This window comes from Panicum virgatum, chromosome 1K (genome assembly GCF_016808335.1).
Source record: "Panicum virgatum strain AP13 chromosome 1K, P.virgatum_v5, whole genome shotgun sequence".
Taxonomy (NCBI): Eukaryota; Viridiplantae; Streptophyta; class Magnoliopsida; order Poales; family Poaceae; genus Panicum; species Panicum virgatum.
This window is the reverse complement of record NC_053136.1, coordinates 46,203,340-46,223,652: the sequence shown is the minus strand read 5'-3', so window position 1 is coordinate 46,223,652 and position 20,313 is coordinate 46,203,340. Positions and strand designations below refer to the sequence as shown.

At 49.1% G+C, this 20,313-nt stretch overlaps 4 protein-coding genes across 5 annotated transcripts; 1 reads left to right on the top strand and 3 right to left on the bottom strand.

The window, feature by feature from the left end:
- The first annotated feature begins 1,096 nt into the window (after nucleotides 1-1,096).
- Nucleotides 1,097-3,258, top strand: LOC120712619 (2-C-methyl-D-erythritol 2,4-cyclodiphosphate synthase, chloroplastic). Its single transcript, XM_039998455.1, has 3 exons — nucleotides 1,097-1,563; nucleotides 1,667-1,797; nucleotides 2,854-3,258. Exons 1-3 carry the CDS (start codon nucleotides 1,251-1,253, stop codon nucleotides 3,085-3,087), a joined length of 678 nt encoding a protein of 225 aa, XP_039854389.1. The 5' UTR covers nucleotides 1,097-1,250; the 3' UTR covers nucleotides 3,088-3,258.
- A 583-nt stretch (nucleotides 3,259-3,841) lies between these two features.
- Nucleotides 3,842-5,965, bottom strand: LOC120655901 (pentatricopeptide repeat-containing protein At1g11290, chloroplastic-like). The gene is made up of 2 exons (XM_039933884.1): nucleotides 5,591-5,965; nucleotides 3,842-5,530 (listed from the first exon to the last, which is right to left on the bottom strand). The coding sequence occupies exons 1-2, from the start codon at nucleotides 5,963-5,965 to the stop codon at nucleotides 3,842-3,844; spliced, it is 2,064 nt and encodes a 687-aa protein (XP_039789818.1).
- Nucleotides 5,966-6,137: 172 nt separating this feature from the next.
- On the bottom strand, nucleotides 6,138-13,451 carry LOC120712584 (CAAX prenyl protease 1 homolog). 2 transcript variants are annotated; one of them, XR_005690944.1, is made up of 16 exons: nucleotides 13,100-13,451; nucleotides 11,917-12,064; nucleotides 11,712-11,796; nucleotides 11,546-11,641; nucleotides 10,404-10,469; nucleotides 10,121-10,219; nucleotides 9,824-9,937; nucleotides 9,604-9,714; nucleotides 9,448-9,510; nucleotides 9,252-9,344; nucleotides 8,909-9,022; nucleotides 8,613-8,684; nucleotides 8,462-8,527; nucleotides 6,819-7,115; nucleotides 6,351-6,353; nucleotides 6,138-6,241 (listed from the first exon to the last, which is right to left on the bottom strand). XR_005690944.1 is itself a non-coding variant. In XM_039998418.1 (14 exons), exons 1-14 carry the CDS (start codon nucleotides 13,128-13,130, stop codon nucleotides 6,996-6,998), a joined length of 1,278 nt encoding a protein of 425 aa, XP_039854352.1. In that variant the 5' UTR covers nucleotides 13,131-13,451; the 3' UTR covers nucleotides 6,520-6,995. The 2 variants fall into 2 exon arrangements, 1 of the variants encoding a protein (XP_039854352.1); XM_039998418.1 differs by lacking the exons at nucleotides 6,138-6,241; nucleotides 6,351-6,353 and having other exon boundaries at nucleotides 6,520-7,115.
- A 4,702-nt stretch (nucleotides 13,452-18,153) lies between these two features.
- LOC120657503 (transcription repressor OFP8-like) lies at nucleotides 18,154-19,266 on the bottom strand. The gene has a single exon (XM_039935825.1). The coding sequence runs from the start codon at nucleotides 19,159-19,161 to the stop codon at nucleotides 18,277-18,279; it is 885 nt and encodes a 294-aa protein (XP_039791759.1). The 5' UTR covers nucleotides 19,162-19,266; the 3' UTR covers nucleotides 18,154-18,276.
- Between the last annotated feature and the right edge of the window lie 1,047 nt (nucleotides 19,267-20,313).

Below are 20,313 nucleotides of genomic sequence, written 5' to 3'. Positions count from 1 at the left end.
GATCGCCCCGCGGTTTCGAGGGGGTGCGGATGGGCCGCACTGTGTACGTGGGCCGCGTATTGGGCTTCTTTGAGTCCTTTCCTTTCTTCCAGATTGGAAGGAGGCTGTAGGCCTTCGTGGGCCCGGTTGCCTAACATGTTTTTGCGTTTTTAGAGCGATTTTGTCCCATGACTAGGGTGCCCCTAATCATGGTACCCGACAAAAGGAAAAAAATCACAATGTAAAGGAGACTTGTGCACTAGCATTACCATTTAAATTCTCTATGTGTAAAGGCAACCCAGCGACATGTCTTTTCCACATTTTTGGCGGTTGTATCAGCAGCATGGTTACTCCGGCAATGTGTTACTTCCAAGGGTAAGAGGGTGTTTGGTTTGAGGAATCACCTCATTCTAGAGATGAGATGGTCCATTATGAGTTCATGAATTATGGTGGGATGACTCCACCCCTCGTGCTCATACTAATCATTAGCTTGTGAGGAATGATTCCATTCCACAAACCAAACAAAAAAGTGAGAGGCAAGAAGATGATGTACATGTACCACTCCATTCCTCAAACCAAAACACCCCCTAATTTTATTATTTGAGGAGGTGTTTTCAAATGCTTTGGTTTTACCTTTTGATTTTGCAATGCTACTCATAAAGTTGTAAAAGAAGTTCCAAAATTTCCAAACAATTGTGAAGCGTTAAATAATGTAAGGTAGTTTGAAACGGAAAGTTCCTAAGAAGTAGAATATGATCTTTGGATTCTATTGTGGATATTGTTAATTTCCACAAAATATATAATTTAATAAAGGATGTAATATATAACTTAACAAATGTTCTATCAACATGTTTAAAAGTCAATTTTCCTTTCCAAATAAAAAATTAATTTGATGGATACATAGAGTGCACTAAATTATGTAGACCCTAAGCTACGTAAAACTATGCCCTACTACTTCCAATTCACATTACAATTCGTACTAGTTCCATTTCAAATTACAATTCGTAAAGCCAAAACGAATTGTAATGGCACGAGTTTGGACTGGACCCTCGTGCTAATTTTTGGTCAAAATGTAAGGTTGCGACCTGCACCTGCCTGCCTAGCCTACTTAACAAAAGCCCCCCCATCCAAGCTGCGGTGCCCGCCATCGCATCTCCAGCGCCAGATGCTCACCTCGCCTCGCCGCAAATAATTCCGGCACACGAATTTCTTCGGTTCCTCCTCCTCGCGCTTCTCCCCTTCCCCGAGTAACCAGCAGCAGCGGCGGCGCCATGGCCACCGCCTCCTCCCTCTTCCTCGCCTCGTCCCCCATCTCCACCGCGCCGCGAACCCGCACCGGCCCCGCGGCGTCCTGCCCTCCCGCCGCCCGGCCGTCCCTGCGCCTCCGGCAGAGGCCGTCCCCGGCCGTCGCGGCCGCCGTGCAGGCCGAGCACCAGCCCGCCGTGGCCGCAGCGCCGAAGCCGCCCGCGCTCCCGTTCCGCGTCGGACACGGGTTTGACCTCCACCGCCTCGAACCGAACCTCCCGCTCATCATCGGCGGCATCAACATCCCCCACGACCGTGGCTGCGAGGCCCACTCCGACGGTACGCTTCGCATACGCCTGCTGTTCTGTTCGCGATTGTGTATCCATCTCGTGCCCCCAGTTTTCGTGACCGCGCGTGTTGGGGAATTTCGCCTTGTGCGCAGGGGACGTGCTGCTGCACTGCGTGGTGGACGCGATTCTCGGCGCGCTGGGGCTGCCAGACATCGGGCAGATCTTCCCAGACTCGGACCTACGGTGGAAGGGTGCCGATTCTTCCGTGTTCATGAGGGAAGCTGTAAGTTTCTCTTCTTTCTAGTGATGACTGCTTGTTGAATGCTTCATCGAAATGTACAGTTCCTGTAAGCATGGTAGAATCTTCAGAAAACAGTTGGATAGTCCCTACCAATTGATATGAAGCGTGTCATATATTGATTACCAGAAACTTGCTGAATAATTCGTAATTTCACTTCATATATCATACTGTGGTGCTTAACTAGTTTCTCTACTCGTATTTGTTATAGACTTATAGCTTTTTCTGAACAAAATGTAAGGGTCCCTGCGTGTCTTGTGGTATTGGAATGGAGAACAGATTAAAATCCATCCATCCTTGAAAACACGACAGTTTATTCCCTGCGTGCTTCACAGTTCCACTGGTCTATTTTTCCTATATATTTTTTTCGCGAACATGCCTTAGCACGTATTTCATTAAGAGGGAAGCAGATTACAGACATAACTTGATGCTAGCCAAACAGGAGTTGACCGGCACAAGCCAATTTTTCCTATATTTTAAGCACCCGAATCACTAGAGTAGATGTGCATTCCTAATTATTTCAACAGCCTGTTGTACACATTTCAAAAAAAAAAACAGCCTGTTGTACAAGATGCCCTGGCAGTCCTCACACGAGTTGCTGACTGCAAAGTGTGGTCTTTGACCTTTGGACACTTAAAAAGCAGAAAGTATTCCACGTTTTACATTTTGAGAACAAGGCATGCCCCATGTGCATAGACCGTTGACTCCACACTTGCTTTGTGTACTTGGGACCTGCCGCTGAGCAGAAATTATCACTTGCCTTAGAATTTTGGGTCATCCTCTAATCTTTTTCCACATAAGCCACTTGACCATTGAAAGTTAGCTTAGTTCCAATTATTTAGCTTACTTTGTTTAAAAATATATTTAGCATAACACTTTATTAGAGCGTGATGATTTCAAATCAGAGCATGATTGTTTCCTCTTCTCATACTAGAACTTTTCTATATTCTGTACGTTGAAGCGCCGTAGTCTGTAATACAGAAGCTGATGAAACTGATGCGACTATCCTGTTAACATATTTGGGTTCTCATGCAATTTCAGGTGAAATTGATGCATGAAGCGGGCTATGAGCTGGGCAACCTTGATGCTACACTGATCTTGCAAAAACCAAAACTCAGTCCATTCAAGGAGACAATCCGATCCAACTTGTGTGACCTACTTGGGGCAGATCCATCTGTCGTCAATCTCAAGGCCAAGACTCACGAGAAAGTTGACAGTCTAGGGGAAAACAGGAGCATAGCTGCCCATACTGTAGTTCTCCTGATGCGGAAGTAGAAAACTGGAAGAATGGAAGCAGTGAATTGTATCCTATTGCAGGGATTGAATTGTAGTGTGAACAAAAAGGCTGTGTAAACTGTCCTTCAGTGATCTAGTCACTATGGGGAATCTCCATGTCGGTGAAACAATAAAGCTGAATGCAATGAGAAGTTTCCTGTATTTACATTATGTTTTGTTTATTTGCTGATTTTTCCGCCTGTGCCAAGTCCATGTATCATTACTGAATTTTTTTTTGTGATTGAGGTTCATATTGAGAACCGGAGGTCTGAGTGAGCATCCAGTAAAGTCCACGTATATCAAATATATTCATCTAGCCTTGCCTAACAGAAATCCAGAATTGTAAGTGTTCACAGATACACATAAAATCGTGGATAAAATTTAAAATGAATTCATAACTATTACTCAAGGTGACAATAAAATACACTAGAGGTGCAAGACAAGAAGCTGACAGCAAACAATGGACGGTCCAAACAGAAAATAAAATAGCGCTGCTAAGCACAGCACAGATTTTCAACATGAAGGGAGGCAAGATATATAAGATCAAAGCAAACAGCAACACAATACGCTCCAGCTTTCTATAGTTCCATTTTTGTTCCATTTATTTACTTCTTATCATTATCTTCAGCATCCGAAACAATAGCCCTATTGTAATTTTAATTCTAGGATGATGATGTAAGAGTACAAAGGTTGGTTTCATTACTCTAATCTAACCAAAACAAATACATGCACCTATTAAACATCTCTACATCAACTAAACTGTACTAATTGGACCTAGTTTATGCACATCAGCAGCTAGGTCTGCCATGTGCTTGTTCATACCGTGCCATACTGAATATATCTTTTCTGCTTCATGATGCCTAGTATCTGCTGATACAAACTTAAAACCCTCAACCCCTCCAACATCTACAAAGCTCCACCCTGTCTCCTTTCTCAAACCGACTCTCTTCATTTCTGTCCTAATCATTGCAGCATCTTTCCATCTCCCAGCCAAGGCGTATGTATTTGCCAAGGAGACTCTCCATATGTCGCTCTCAGGTTCCAAGGCTGACAATTCCTTAGCAGCCTTTTCTGCAAGATCAACATTCACATGAAGCTGGCAAGCAGCCAGAAGAGGCCCCCAGATGGATGAGTTGGGAGGTACAGGCATATCCCTGATGAATTCTTCTGCTTCAACAAACCTCCCAGATCTTCCAAGCAGATCAACTACGCAGGCATAATGGTCCATGCTAGGTTCAATGCCATGGTCCGTTCTCATGCTTTCGAAGCACTTGTAGCCTTCTGAAATCAAACCAGCGTGACTGCAAGCTGATATCACACTCACAAATGTGATAGCATTTGGCACAGGAGTTCCAGCTTCTTTCAGCTGGTTGAAAATCCTTAGAGCTGAGTGACCATCTCCATGCATCCCATAAGTATTGATCATTGAATTCCAGGAAACAAGGTCCTTGATATCCATCCCCTCAAAGATCATCTGAGCAAAATCAATTCTTCCTAACTTAGCATACATACTTATGAGAGCATTGCATATTGAAACATCATGCAAGAAACCAGATTTCATGATGCATCCGTGGAGCATCTGCCCTTGATGCAGTAATCCGGCATTGGAGCAAGCCTGCACAATGCTCAAGATCGTGACAAAGTCAGGAGCAAGCCCATCACCACCAGCATGAAGAGCGCTGAAAAGCTCCATGGCTTCGTTCACATGGTCACTTTTGGCAAGGCACGAGATAATGGTGTTCCATGAGACAATGTCTTTAGCTTCCATGCCACTGAACACCAAATGAACTGCATCAACTTGCTCGAATCTAGCATACATGCCCATGAGGGAGTTCTCAACGCCAATGCTCAGGGAAGCACCCATTTTAATCAGGTGTGCCTGGAATCCCTCCCCATTCTTTGGGGATCCTGAAATGGTGCAGCCGTACAGAATTGCCGCGAGAACATCCTCATTAGAACACAGATTCCCACTCTTCAGGTACGCACCATTAAAAAGCCGCATAGCTTCTCGAACAAATCCATTCTTTGCATACATCATGATGAGAGAATTCACCACTGAGGCATCGTCTTCGAGCTCCAACAGAACAACAAGAGCGTGCACCGGACCGAACAATTCCGAGGCGCCCATCAAAGAGCACGCCTGGATGACGCTCAGCATTGTGACATTGTTCGGGAGGACACCATCTTCCAGCATCATGACGAACACCTCGAGGGCCTCTTCGAGCATACCATTGAGCACGCACCCTGATACGATGGTCGTCCAAGAGACAACATCTCTGCAGGGCAACCTAAGGACCAGCCTCCGCGCGCTCACCACATCCCCAACCTTGGCGTACATGTTGACCAAGGAGCCAACCACGAAGGGGTCGCCGCAGAACCCACCTGCCACGAGGTAGCCGTGCACCATCCTCCCCAGCCTCCCGTCCCTGGCGAGCCCGCAGGCCTGCAAGACCGCGGCCGCCGTGTACTCGTTGGGCCGGACGGCGGCGGCGTCGTCCTCGGCCTGGTCGCCGGCGCCGCCCCAGGCCAGCATGTCCAGGAAGGCGCGGAGGGCGTCCAGGGGGGCGCCGCGGCGGCAGTGCGCGGAGATGAGGGGGGCGTAGGTGGCCGCGTCGCGGCGGGGCATCTCGTCGAGCACGCGGAGCGCGCGGGGGAGGAGGCCGCATTGGAGGTAGGCGTGCAGCAGGGAGTTCGACGCGGAGAGGGGCTGCGCGGGGTGGAGAGCGCCGGACTTGAGGAGGGCCGCGTGGGCCGCGGAGGTGAGCTGCGCGTCGCGCCGAGCCGCGGCCCCGCGGAGGAGGGCGACGGAAGAGGCGGGAGCGGCGGTGCTGCCGCCCGGCGTAAGCGGTGGCGGCGAAGGGGTCGCGAGTGAGAGCATCGCAGCAGACTGATGGGCGCGCTGCGGCAGGGGTGCGCTCGTATCGGAGTTCGGAGGCTGGAGTCAGCAACTAGTCGCATCCTCGCTTGGATTATACGTGCTGCCCCCAGGTGAAAGACGGTGTTATTCCTAAGCCGGGCACAAGAACTTCAGAAAAGTACATCAGAGCATATCTTGTGCTTCAATATCTGATTTGCTTATAGTTCTCAATATTCGAAACACTAATACATCGGAGCATCTAGGAAGTCGATTGATGAACAGAAACACCCCTGTGTGCCCCATCAAGATGGGAATGGGCCGACCCGGCCCTGGCCTTGGACCCGGCCCCATGGCCTCGAGGTCAATTCTAGAGGTCATGGGTCGACCCATTTCTCCTAGATATTATGGTCTTGATGGCCCATTGAGTATTATGGATCGACCCAAATATTTTTTTATAATCCTAAATCATAAATACTATCAACACTTTTAGAAAAGATAAGATTCAAGATTAAATATATCACAATAATATATTAAGATTCTTAGCTATGCATCAAATTAAATATGTTTACTAGCGATTCATGATTTTAATTTTATTCATTTTCACTTCCAACGTGTGATATTATTTTGAAGTATATAGAATCTAACAACTTACGACCAATTGTATTTATTCAAAAAAATAAAGAAAACCAATAAATCAAATAAAAAGAGCATTAATATAACAAGTGGGTCGACCCATAATATCCATTGGGTCAATAGGTTCTGGCTTTATTGACCCATTTTGGAATTTAGGGTCGGCTCCTCTAACCCATTGACCCTATTTTTGTGGGTCAGGTCAACTACCCAGTGGGTCGACCCGACCCATTTCCATCCATACCCCCTGATACGCTGTATGCCCGCTTGTGCTGAACGCTTTTACAGAACTTCGACAATACTCTCAGCATTCAAACACTGAATCGGTGCCTTGTGCGCGGCAGGGAAATCCATATGGAAACCTCACGCGGGGGTCAGGGTTTTGCTCTTCAAGAACAACGTAAGCTCTGATGGGTTCCAGTTAGTCTTCTTTTTTGCTGTCCGGATCTTCCAGAGCCTGCAGCCTTTCCACAAGGGGTGGGTGGGAGTAGTGATATGCAGAATACCATGGATCGGTGTTCATTGCAGACAAGTTCTCCTCCTGAAATTTTAGAACATGCTTCAGGTTACTGAATGCAAATATTGTGGCAGATTAACAGTATGCTAACCAACATTCTCACTAATGAGTAAAACAAGGTGTCGTGGCTCTAGAAGGAGGGCCACAGCCGGGTGGCGTAGTGCACCCGCCTAACCCCGAAGGGTGGTTACCCGGGGAAATGCAAGATATTCCTCAGATCTACTCATGGAGCAAGAACACAAGAACACTCGGGAATTTAGAGTGGTTCGGGCCGCCGGAGCGTAATACCCTACGTCCACTGAGAGTTGTATTGCTCTTGGATCTGTGGATGAGTCTATCCTCTCCTCCAAGTCTCCCCTTGGACTTGAGTCCTTCTCTAATGGGCGTCTCCCTTTTATAGAGCAAGGAGGACGCGTACACAGGCGTTGGACCCCGACAGGTGGGCCCAACAAGGATGTATACTATACTAAATAGACACTAATGGTGCTACAGTGATGGAGAATCTCTTGCCGGATATGCTTCACCGTCCTGTAGACTCTCTGACCGAGGGGGTCTTCTCATGTCCCATCGGCGAGGCGCCCGTTGAGGCAGTGTAGGTTGCGGCGTAGACTGTTGGGTCTACTGCGTAGCCGTTATGATACTCCGTCGCCGAGTTGTCGTGTCTAACTGGCGTAGCAAACTGACGCGCGTGGCGTAGATGGCGCCAGCGGCTGTACTGTGCACCTTGGTAACGCGCGACTAACAGTACAGCCTGGCAAAAGTCTCCTCGGGCTCTGCTGCGGCAAAGCGCACTTAACGTCACCCGCATTGAATGCGGTAGGTGGGCAAGTCTTCCCGAGGAAGCTTGGCAGCCGCGGGCGCACCTACGTCTGCGGACACGTGGCGGCTCCGGACCCCCCTAGGCGGATTGTCTGTTCCCTCCCTGCTGAGGGGTCCGGATAGCATATGGGGGTCCGGATAGCATATGGGGGTCCGGGACCCCATGGGAGGTCTGGGCCCCCCGGCTGTTTTGGCTGAGTGCTCCCTTCTCCGGGACACGTGGTGACTCCGGACCCGTCCCCGAGCGGGATGCGGGTCCGGGACCGTTGGTCCAGTGAGATGGAGCCGGACCCCAGGGGTCCGGCTGCTCAGCTCCTTTGGGCGTAGTTACAGATAACTACACGAGTCTTGATACAGCAAGAGGGGGTACCCTAGTCCAGAGGTACCGACACAAGGGATGCTAGTAAAATATGAAGTTGCTCGAGACGGAGTGAAAGCATGCCAATTGCCAAGTATATGATAACCTTGCAGTTCAGATGTCCTTTACAAAAAATAATGCAGTAATGCCATTGCCAACTACAGATTCAATTAAAATGAATCCAGAAAATTACCTGTAACTTAACAAGGGCTGCTCGGAGCTGAGGGGCATATCCAAGGTTCTTAGCAAAGGCGTCAGCCTTGAAATTGGATTAATGTTAGTGCAACCAAAAGGTTTAAAGCTGTCAATAGCAGGAAACTTGGGAGACATATAGAAGAATGAACCTGGAATTCAAATGCTCTGCTGACAAGGTTCAGGCAAAAGCTCAGAAGGTGTTGAAGAGGTATTATGGTGTGCTGTAATCAAAGCAATACATGCGTCACTCGAGCAACAATGGTAATAATGCTGGAAATTCATAGAACAATGCATCTCAATTTTCAAAACTAGTTTAAATGAAAAGTTCCTACAATTAGATCCATTCCGAACAGATTTGTCTTGTTAGCCCGCATTTGGTAGTTGGTAGCAAAAAATTTGTGAAAGAATAAAACAAATGCTTGTTGAAAATATGTTCGTAACATACCTGGAAAATGATCAATCCAATTATTATTGGCTGATCCTCGAAACCAAAACTTTCAAAAAGATCTTTGGAGTTCCTTACTAGAGTATATCCTCCAAATTGCAGAAACATAAGCAACTGCGCAAAAAACAATGATGAAATGAAAATGAAAAAAAATCAACAGTCAAAAAATGGTAAAAAGATTTTTCTTCCAGCAATGCACAAATTCCACTCACAACACTCAAGAACTGTATGACCAACCACTCACAGCACAAATTCCACTCACATTTTCTTCCGATAACTGATGTACAGGCCAGATAATTGAAAACATGAAAGGTCATAATTTGTTATTTTAATGAGAGAATACCTGGACAGCTATAAAGGAATAGACAGTATGATTGAGTTTCCAGTGCCCAAGTTCATGTGCAATAACAGAAACTATCTCATCCTCATTACTGCACTGAAATCAACAAAAAGAAACAGGTTAACTTTGCACATACATGCTATCATTTTTTAATGAAACAAAATAAGCAGCAAAAGCAAGATTTTCTGAAGCATAGAACCTGCTGAATTAACGTGTCATAGAGTACTATGCGTTTGTTCTTGAAAAAACCGTACATGTAAGCCTGAAAGAGAATTGTCAGTTTTTAGCAGCACAATATTACCGTTTACTAGATAGAAATGAACCCCAGACTCTGGATGTAGAGTAATTAACATACATTACTGTGGCTTGATCTGGTAGACCCATCTACCACGAAAAGCTTTTTCAAAGGAAATTTGAGTGAAGCTGCCAACTTCTCTATTTTCTCCCTGAGTACTCCTTCAGGAAGCTGTTGACACCAGTGCAACCACAAAATTCAATCTCAACTCAGAATAACCTTTGCACTAATAAGATAAGATCGTGCCAACTTAGTACAAAACAAGTAAAACAGTACTCACAGGTGTGAACTTGTTGAACAGAGGAGCTATCACGATGGGGTATATTGTCATCATCAGGAGAGCTAATACAAACATAAAACCCCAGAGATATATGGCCAGGTAAGGTCCTCCAATCTGACACAATACAGGAAAGATTGAATGAATCAGTTGAGGCACTTAGACGACACTAGTACACTACTACAAGCAGTATGTGATTTTGATTATGTGGACCTTAGAAAACCAACCAACAAAAACAGGACAAAGGAAAAAACATGTGTTGTACACATAATTCATTATTAATGTCTAAACAATAGTTACCTGCACTATGTAGATGATAGCAGCCACGATTGGTGGGCCCAATATCATGGATAGTAAAATTCCTTTGACCATATCCCTAATGAAGAGCCAAATAGTTTGCTACAAGGTACAGAGCAAGAGAAATCTCAGTACAGATAATCAAATACATCAGGAAATGGAGATTATAATTAATAAGTCCAGTAACTTACTTTAGTACTAGTCAATCACTGCAAGTTGCAAATTTTCAAACAGATATTCCTAGCTAGTAACAAATAAAAAGAAAAATTGGAAAATGTGAACACACCTTGTTAAAACCATGACGAGCCTCTATGACAAAAGTTGAATAAAGAGAGAATGGCAAGTCTGTAATCTGCATTTCATTAAGTACGCATTAGTTCAAATCAAGTAGTGGATTTGACAACCAATGCAATGTGCTCCAAACAGAAGTTGTTTCTCCATAAAAGAACAGCATGGCACAGTTAGGGCTGATTGTGGGCACTGGGCACAGCTATGAGCATAGGTCCAGGTTCAAAATTAATGGCTAGTCACTGAAGCAATTTAGCGAGAAAAGAACTCACCTGACTACTGAACCCAAAAGAACTCAAAATCTTGATCAATGCAAATTCAAAGTAGATACATGCATCATGCACCTTCTTTTTAAATTTTAGCGAGATGTTCTTTTCTCGCTAAGCATTTAAATGCACTAAGCAAGTAAGCATTTAGCGAGACGTTAAATAGACATGAGGAAGTAAAATGATAATAGATTAATAGATAAATCACATCTTTTTCTTCTTCTTTAGTTTCACAATAAACAGAACAATTCCAAAAAAGTCATGAAAATACATTAGCTCAACAAACACAACATTTTTGGACCCAAAGCACAGCAGGGCATTGTATGCAACAAGGGGTTTATGGATACCACAATTCATGATGCTTTACTTGCCAGTCCTGACTCAAGTCATAACAATTACTCCCTCCATATAGGATTTAGATGTCGTTTTGGACAAGATTTGAGTCAAACATTGGGAATATAAATCATGAATAACTTTTAAGTAATTGAGTTTGAAAAAGTGAAAATTATATGAATAGATTTGTCTTAAAAAACACTTTCATAAAAATGTACATATCACTTTTTAATAAATATTTTTATAAAAATAAGCAGTCAAAGTTATGCTTCGAAGACCGTGTCGATGTCCTAAACGTCATCTATTTCCTATATAGAGGGAGTATTAACATCATACCCATAGATGATCCAGCATGGAAGCATTTGAAGTTAGAGCACAATATAGCTACCAGTTCAACGAAAGGAAGCAAATGTCTCACTTTATACATATTCCATTTTAAGTGCCGAAAGACAATTAAAGCTAATCAGAGTGCAATATAGATAGGGGGGAAATATAATTGACTTAACATAGATTATGGTCTAGGGAGGTGAGTTATTAGTACCTGTGACCAAACCATGGCACCAGCTAAGAATGCAAGGGTGTGTATAGTCTCATTCTCAGCATTCAAACCAACCTTTGTAACTAATTCTCCAGATCTCTGCAGAAAGAAACGATCAGCCAAAATACTTGCGTAAGGATATTGATGGAAGCCAGGGATTTGTTTTTACCTTCCAAAACCAGGGAAGAACTTTATAGTACAGTATTGTGGTATCCATTAATATAGTCACAGGCTCATGAACAAAATGGAAGTAGCTGTCAGATGAAGCAGAAAGTTCAGAATTGACAACTAGATATAAGTCAGCTAATGAATTTGGGCATCAGAAATTATTCCAAAATGAAGGTTGCGAAAAGGCACAGCAGCGCTGTATGAACCTTTTGTCAAGGCTATAATCTCTGGAACGTTTGAACTTTTCATCACTAATTACTCCCACCAGGGGTTTTGGCAAAGTTGGCAACTTGAGGGCTCTATGCTGACGGATGTCAAGATATGTCTCAAATATGTACATGAGAATCATAAAGCCTGCACAGGGATACAAGTTGAGAAAAGCATCGGTCATATGAAGGAAATAACAATGAAAGTAAACATATCACGTAAGCAAAGAATAAGATCTAAATTGTTGGCTTCATCCATATTAACTGCTGATAAACTTTAAATTGATTCAACCCCATACTTGGTAACAGAAGATGATAATGAAAAAAAAATGAAGAGGCCCGTTACAAAATTATATTGCTATGGACCATTATACACTAATTAAACATCAATCAAGTCTGTAAGGTATTGCATAGTGAGGCTTTGTTTAGTTCGTGAACATTTTTTGAGTTTTGACACTGTAGCATTTTCGTTGTTATTTGGCAAGTAATGTCTAATTATGGGCTAATTAGACTTATTCGTCTCATGCTAATCAGTGTAATTAGTTATTTTTTTCAACTACATTTAATGCTCCATGCATGTGTCCAAAAATTCGGTGTGACGGGTACTGTAGAAAATTTTTTGGGAACTAAACAGGGGAGAAGAACAGAGCTTCGAATCACAAACACAAGTTCACAGATGCAGTTGACTAAAACAATCTTAGTCAATATTCAATAGTAAGCTCACAGGCATCCCTTCACTCGCTCCACTAATCAAAATCATGGACGCTCTTCACTGCACTGACAAATAAAGTTTCAGACTCTATGGCCTCGTGTTCTGAGTTATTGATTTCCCAGATCAATCAAGTACCTAAACGATGGACACGGAGCCAACACCAAAAAAAGGCAAGCTGCGTATACTAGAAACATTGAATCACCCAATAACACCAGACAGCATTCAATCACTGAATAGCAACATCGTCCGCACATCACTCTCCCAAGCACGGGAACAAAAGCACCCATTAGGCGCTTAATCGCCTCCGAGGCACGGTCAAATCCAGCGGCGAAGAAACCCCTCACTCTGCCCCCCACAAACCCTAGGGTTTAACCGCGGATCCCGCGTCTCTCACCCAAATCCGAGACACCACAAGGATCGATCGAGCGACTGCAATACCACGAAAAGAGCGGCGGGGAGGCGGAGACTTACACAGCACGGCCTCCAGGTAGGGCAGCGCCATTGGAGGCGGGGGAGGCGGAGGCCGGAGCGGCGGGGTTGCTTCGGAAACCGAGAGAGGCTGAGCCGGGGGGGCGAAGGGGAGCGAGTATTATAAAGCGGGGGAAGCGTGACGCGGTGCGGGTACGGATGCTTTGCCGGATTCCGCTGCTCGGAGGCTCGGAGCTGGGGAAGAAAGGAAGGTATAAATACGGGCGGCGTCCTGGAGGCTGCGCTCACGCCGGAGCTGGGATCCCGCTGACCGTGGGGGCTTCGCAGGGAAGCTATTGCCGCGTTGAGTGCTGCCCTGCGGCTTGGCTTCTGGGCGTCGGCTCCTTCCACAGCACGCACGAATCGTGCGCAAGAGGACTAGGACTAGGACTAGGAGGAAGGTGATGGCGCGGGGCCCTATGGGCCGTTGCATACCTCGATGGATTAGGATTGGGCCTGCGTCACGTACAGAAATTGCCTCGGCTACAAAGCGCTAGCCCACCCACAGATGGGCCAACGCATCTAAAAATCGCTTGCTGGACTGGACCCATCAGGCCTATTGGCTGGGATGAACAGCCCAGAGCGCGCAGAATGACAGACTTGCACTGATAGGATTGGTTAGTTGCACCTGTAAAGTTTTTGAAATAAATTTTTTTCACATTTAAAATATTAAATATAGACTAATTACAAAACTATAAACTTTGAGATGAATTTATTAAGACTAATAATCTATTATTAGCAAATGGTTACTGTGGCAATTTAGTGCCTAATTATGGTCTACTTTGTCTTGTAATTTACAAACAAACTATATAATTATTTTTTTTATTTAGATTTAATACTAGTTTTGAAATTTTAAATTTTGCAACTAAACAAGCCCAAATCATCATACGTCCATAACTCAAAAAAAAAAGCATCAGACGTCCTTCCTCCAAAAAACAAAAATCATCAGATGTCAGTGCAGATGAAAGGCTAACAGATTGCGTGGTACTGAATCACTGGATGGTGCTGCGGTTGTGCCGAGGATCTTGCGTGCCGTGCAATCGTCGGGAGCAAGCCTGAACACTGCATAGCTGCACCACTTGCAAAGGCAATGGCGGACAAATGACTCAAGTTGCCGATGGGAAGGATTTGGTTAATCCATACCCATATCCAAAATTGCCTATACCCATTTGCGATTATGTTGCCCATCTCCATTTTTATCCGTGTCCGTACGGATTACCCAACGGTTAGACTGCAGGGGCGGATCCAGCCCCCCCCCCCCACCCACACCCCCCAAATCCCCCCAACATTTTTTGGCCATGGATGAGGTAAAGGAAGAAGAAAAGGAGGAAGAAGAAAGAAAAAGAGAAAGGAGAAAGAAAGGAGAAATAAGCCCCTCAATATTCAATTCTTGGATCCACCCCTGGTAGACTGCATAGTTGTAATTCAACGGCATGCGACGGCGAGGTCGACGAGCAGGCGGCCGCATCTAGAATCGCCGATCTTCACACGGTTCCATGCCTTGTGGCCACCCTCCGAAAACTACAGCAACCCTCCCCTACCTTCCTGTGCTCCAACGTCCCACCCTTGAAACGTCGAAGCACGTCAACAGTAGCTGCGATTAGCTATTTTCTAAAGCACTCATAAGTCGTGGCCAAGAGAGAAGCAGAAAGAGAGGGTGGAAGGGGATCGGATTTACTCCTGGTAGTCATTTTATGCTGACGGTGAATGTAAAGTGTGAGACTGTCTCCAACAACAGACCCATCACGCTACCCATACCCATTTTGGGTGCTCCACAATTAAAAACTCCCTCCAACAGAGTAGGCAAAGGAAAGACCCATTTTGGGTACCGAGGAAGAGGGCAGCCAAATTTAGCGCTCTCTCTCTCTCCTCGACCAAAATTGGCGTCGCGTGGGGAGCGGCGGGATGCGGCCAGGCAGTGGGGAGCGGCGGCAAGGCGGGGGCGGGCTCGCCCAGGCCGCCGGGGCCGAGCTCGCCATGGCTGTCGCCGCCGCCAACCGCGAGGCGGGGAGCTGCTGCCGGCCAGGGTTGAGCTCCCCCATGGCGGCCGGGGTCGAGATCCCCCATGGCCGTGCCAAGGTCGAGCTCCTCCAGGCCGCCGCCACCGAGCTCGCCCAAGCTGCTGGGGCCGAGCTCGCCATGGCCGTCGTCGCCGCTGACCGCGAGGCTGCTGTCGGCCGGTATTGAGCTCTCCCATGGCGGCCAGGGTCTAGCTCCCCCAAGCCGCCGGGGTCGAGCTCCCCCATGACCGGGCCGAGCTCCCCGTGGCCGCGCCGGGTCGAGCTCCCCCATGGCCGCCGGAGACGAGCTCGCCATGGCCGTCGCCAAACGCGAGGCGGGAGAGGGGGCCACCGCGCTGGGCATGCGCCGGGCAGCGCCCTTGTCCGCCGGCGCCGCCGCGCCGGGCAAGTCCGTGCCCGCCCGCGCTGCACGTAGGAGGAGGAGGTAGGCAGCGGAGGGAGAGGCAGCGGCGGGAAAGGGAGAAGAGGATTTTGTGTTTGCTGTTGGAGGTGCCGAGATTTTGGGGCGCAACCCATTTAGTATGCATGACCCAAAACATGGAATGGGTCTCGTTTTTGGGTCTTCATTGTTGGAGATAGCCTGAGAGAGAGAGGGAGGGAGAAAGAAGGAAAGGGATCGGGAGTGTTGAAGTATAAGTGAATTGTTCACTTCTTTTTATCAGCTTAAGCTTTTGGGTTACAACTCAATATGGTATCAAAGCCAGAGCTCTTGAGTTCGAATCCTGACATGCGCGATTAAATAAAATAATTGCACCACGTTTGAGGCTTGGTTTACACGTGAGAGGGAGTGTTGAAGTATAAATAAATTACCCATCTCTTCCCATCAGATTATACTTTTGAATTGAATTGGTTGATGCATGCAACTCAATTGGGAGATTGAAGACGAGAGAGAAGAGATGAGACGCTACTTGCTGCCTTTTTTTTTACTTATTTTGAGTGTGGGTGTGGGTAAAACGGATATATCTAGCAATACTCTACATACCCCATATTTAGATGGGTAAATTCATATCCTATTCAAACAGTGTGGATATTGGTTTGAATGTGGATAATGGGTACCCAGTGGAATCGTGACCATGTGTGGGTAGGCTCCCCACTCATAAAAGTACCCGCAGGCTGCAGTCAAGTGGTAAAAGGAAAGCAAGTCCTGTGAATCCTCCCATGTATACTGCTTAATAATTTTCGCTCTGTATGTGTGATACGTCACATTCAAAAAAACAAAGGAGTTTGATACCCCTATACGCCTTGCCAGTTGCCACGGACAGGCTAGTGTTACCTGTTACGTATTGATTACTTGGGTTCAATCACTAACAAACTGGAGTAACTGGTTAATATATACTATAGGCGAGTGAGCACCTAGCGACAGGGCTACGGGGCATCAATGAGACAAATGTGGCGTATAGCCGTCGTCACCACTGCTGTCAAGCTCTAAATAAACTGGCCAGATCCGTAGCCGGGTGAGCAGGGATCGAGCGGGGCCAAAGCTAGGACGCATCAGTAAGACAAGAATGTGGCGTAGAGTTGTCGTCACCGCCGTAGGTCTTGAGCTGTTCTCCGACGAGCAAAACAACGCACGTTCTCGATCGTACCCTGATGGCCTGCAGGCCGCATCGGCATCTCGGGTCGCCATTTCGTTCTTTCGGTTCAACTTGCTCCGATTCAAAAAGGCCGCAGGTGCCCAGCTGCTGACAGTCCCTCCAAAGCCTAGTAGATGGACGTACCGTCCCTATGGCCTTATCTTATGCACAGATGATATTTGCCAATTATCTTATGCTGCGAAGCTGACTGTCCGTGCCTACTCATGGCTCACGGGAACGAATCGGATTCCGATGCGATGCGATGCGATGCGCCGCTGACGCTGACGCTGACGCCCCCACCGCTGCCCGGCGACGGTCAATCCTGCGCGGGACTGCCCCCTGCTCTCCTCGCCGGGAAGAGGCATTTCTCGGAGATCATCAGATGATCGGGGAGACCGGCGCACGCGTCGATCGGCCCCGGTGTCTGACGCAACGAGGATGCCGGAGCGCGGGGGCGGCGACAAGCGCTGCGCTTGCGAGGCAACCGGGCAACCAGCCAAGGGCGAGGCGCGCCCCCTTCTCGCCTCTTCCCGCGGCCCCGTACGCCGGGGGTTTGTCGCGTCCGCGTCCGTGCCCCGATCGCGTCCGCGCGAAACAACAAGGGTGCCAGCAGCGCCCGGGCCTGTTTGTGTGCCCGCCTCGGGAAGAAATTAGGTGCACCTTACATGCCGGCATGTTTAGTAGCTGTCCCGGATTCCTTCGCTGTTGCCGCATTCATACACCGTATGCAGCAGCAGCCCTGCATCATTGCGCCGAGTGCGTCCAGACTCGCTCGCCGCTCGCCGCCGGATACGATGCCCGCGGTGGGCGACCGGGAAACTTCAGATCGTTCAGTCTCATCGGGGGCGCGATGATTGATCCGGATTTGGTTCGCCGATCTGGCACAGTCGATGGGCATGTTTATTATTGTGTATGGTCATTTCTGTGAGCACTGCACAGCAAATACGAGTTGGTACTTTGGCAGCGATGTAATCTGAAGCCTAGCGATGCTCGGCGCGTGCGACCGTGGCTTCGCACGAGCTGGACCAGTGTCGGCGACAGTACAAGTTCTGGGCACAGCCAGAACGGAGCCAAAGGGCCCCGTGGGAGCGACAGCGGAAAAGAATGCTGTGGTGGCAGAAAGGGACACGCTCCGACGTTGCCGTGCTGATCATGGCGCGCGGGGCGCCTGGGCGGGATGCGGGTGCGGCATGGCAGCGGCTGCGCTCTGTTGCCACCGGCTGGCGCCAACCACCGCGCCCCCGCTGCCGAACTCCATGCGGGGCACGCGCGTGCGAGGGCGGGCCCCGGCGGCCTCCGTTCCCGTCCACGGCGTCCGTCGCCATCTATCCAAGATTCCCAGAGCTACGAAGAAAGCAAAGCCTTTTACGTCCTCACCCTTTTCCACCAGGTGGCGTCATGATTAGTACCACAAGCATCACTCGATCTAGCATGGCCACCGTACAAATACAGAGAAAGAAGGTACTGCCAATTTTTCTTGCAATTTTTTTCACGCGGAAATGGAACGGGAGGAACTTATCGTGGCTCCTAGTCACGTACATTGCCGGGGTAAGAAAAGACAGTGCACGTACAAGGCAGGTACGCGTTATACGCGCCACGCCGGTGGCGAGCGGCGGTGGCGCGGCGGCGTCATGGGCACGGGGAGCCTGCCCGGTTCGCGGCGGGGGGCGGAGGCGGCCCGGCCGGGGGTGGCGCAGTCGAGGGAGGCGGCGACGAACACGTCGTCCCAGATCTCGGCGAAGGCCCGGAGGATGGCGTCGTGGTGGTGCGGCGCGTTGAGGGTGAGGAACCGCCGGAGCATCTCGCGCAGGTCATCGCCGGCGACGATCCCGTTCTCGACGATCATCTGCAGCATGGACCGGCGGAAGTCGGCGAGCGGGTCGTCCGACTGTTTCACCACCGCCACGCTGCCCTCGAGCCCCTTGCCGCCGACGCCGTCCGCGTCGCCGAAGAGGCCCTCTTTGGCAGCCCCCAGGTCGCCCGCCTTGCCGTCGCTCTTGGCTTTCCTCTGCTCATGCCGCGGCGGCGGCGGCGATAGCTTCTCCTCGCGGCGGTGGCCCTTCCGCGCGCCCCACGACGCGACGGTCCGCTCCAGCTCGCTGAGCTCGCGCAGCAGGCCGGAGAAGCTCGGCGCGGCGACGGAGCTCTCCGGCAGCATCCCGCAGCTGCCGTCCTTGTACCCCAGCTCCGCCACGGCGTCCTCCCAGAGGGATGACGACGACGCCGCGGACGTCAGGGTCGTCAGCGTGTCCGTCGTCGTCGTGGACGCCCACGGGTACGCCCCGGCGCACCTCCGGCGCGTCGTCGTCACCGCCGTCGCCGTCGTGGACGTCCCCGTCGTCGCGGACGGCGACGCGGACGAGGACACGGACACCGACACGCTTTTGGCGTCCTTGCAGCCGCACCCGAGCGCGAACCCCGAGCCGCCGCCGCCGTGGCGCCTCTTGGCCGGAACGGCGGGGCTCTTCATGGCCTCCTGCTCACTGGCGGGGCAGCTCGAGAGGAGGCGACCTTGGGCAGAGAACACTGGTGTGGGTCTGGGGTTCGCGTAGCTAGGCTGGAATGAATCGGTGACTAACGGCTTATAAAAGCGGCGGAGCGACGAGCCCGGTCGGCGCTCCCGTGCGAATGTGCGCGCCGGACCCAACATGCCAACCATCCATTATTAGTGTGGGGGCGAGGGGGCATCGGCGTCTTGCGTGAAGCGGTGAACGGGAGGGACGTTTCCTAGCCGTCGGATCTAGAACCCGACGGTTCGACAGGCGCCACGGCGCGGCGATCCGTCCATTAATGATTCCCTTTTGGCTTGCGGAACAGCAGAAAGAGCAAATGAATGAGCTCGCACAGTTTGTAACTATTATATTTGCAGATGGAAGTGATGTACTGTATTAACTGATGCAGGATTGCAGACGGTAGGAGTACAGTAGCGGTGTTAACTACTGTAGGTGCCCTTGCGCATGTGCCGTCCTACGCGGCTACGCCTGCAGGTCCCGAGATGGTCCACAACTCAGGGGTTGCTTGCGGCTTGCAGTGTTGTTGCCTTGTTGGTGTTGCTAGACGGGGCGTAACGCTCGGTGGCGGGCGGGCCGTTGCCGTTGACGCCGGGGCGATGCCTCCCCGGGGCACGTTCCGTCGACGAGGCGACGACCCGTTGCTACCGCATCCTGCCGGAATTGTGCTGTTGTTTTTTTTGACGTCTCTCGTCTGAGTACAGCTGTAGTATTTATTCATACACGTATACACGTACCACTCTACACACACGCACATCATATATGTACAATCAGACCTACAACTACACACAGATACGAAGACCGTGTCTTTCGAAAGATCACCGGAACCTTCAAGACTCCGTAGGCGACGGACGCGTCGCAATCTCTTTGTAACTCCACGCGTGAGACGCAACTGAAATTTTATTGGGGCTGAACCCCGATGAGAGACGCGAGTGCGATTCTGGGAATCGAACTCGCGCCGGCTGCGCGCCCACCGACTGCGCTAGCCACCCGACTACGCTAGTCAGATTACCGACGGTCAAGGGTCAACTGTTGAAGGGCCGTGCAATCTGCATAGATTACTGAACGTTTCATTCGCCAATGAAAGGCTCCTGTTCGGAATTGTTTGTGAA

Bases quoted from the DNA above. Each gene is read 5' to 3' on its own strand.
- LOC120712619 (XM_039998455.1), top strand. From the start codon at position 1,251: ATGGCCACCGCCTCCTCCCTCTTCCTCGCCTCGTCCCCCATCTCCACC. The intron at 1,564-1,666 runs GTACGCTTCGCA...CCTTGTGCGCAG, and splicing joins CTGCGAGGCCCACTCCGACG to GGGACGTGCTGCTGCACTGC. The intron at 1,798-2,853 runs GTAAGTTTCTCT...ATGCAATTTCAG, and splicing joins CCGTGTTCATGAGGGAAGCT to GTGAAATTGATGCATGAAGC.
- LOC120655901 (XM_039933884.1), bottom strand. From the start codon at position 5,965: ATGCTCTCACTCGCGACCCCTTCGCCGCCACCGCTTACGCCGGGCGGC. The intron at 5,531-5,590 runs GCCGAGGACGAC...GCGGTCTTGCAG, and splicing joins GGGGCGGCGCCGGCGACCAG to GCCTGCGGGCTCGCCAGGGA.
- LOC120712584 (XM_039998418.1), bottom strand. From the start codon at position 13,130: ATGGCGCTGCCCTACCTGGAGGCCGTGCTGT. The intron at 10,470-11,545 runs GTACTAATAACT...AATGAAATGCAG, and splicing joins GTGCCATGGTTTGGTCACAG to ATTACAGACTTGCCATTCTC. The intron at 9,715-9,823 runs GTGAGTACTGTT...TGGTGTCAACAG, and splicing joins TGTTCAACAAGTTCACACCT to CTTCCTGAAGGAGTACTCAG.
- LOC120657503 (XM_039935825.1), bottom strand. From the start codon at position 19,161: ATGAAGAGCCCCGCCGTTCCGGCCAAGAGGCGCCACGGCGGCGGCGGC.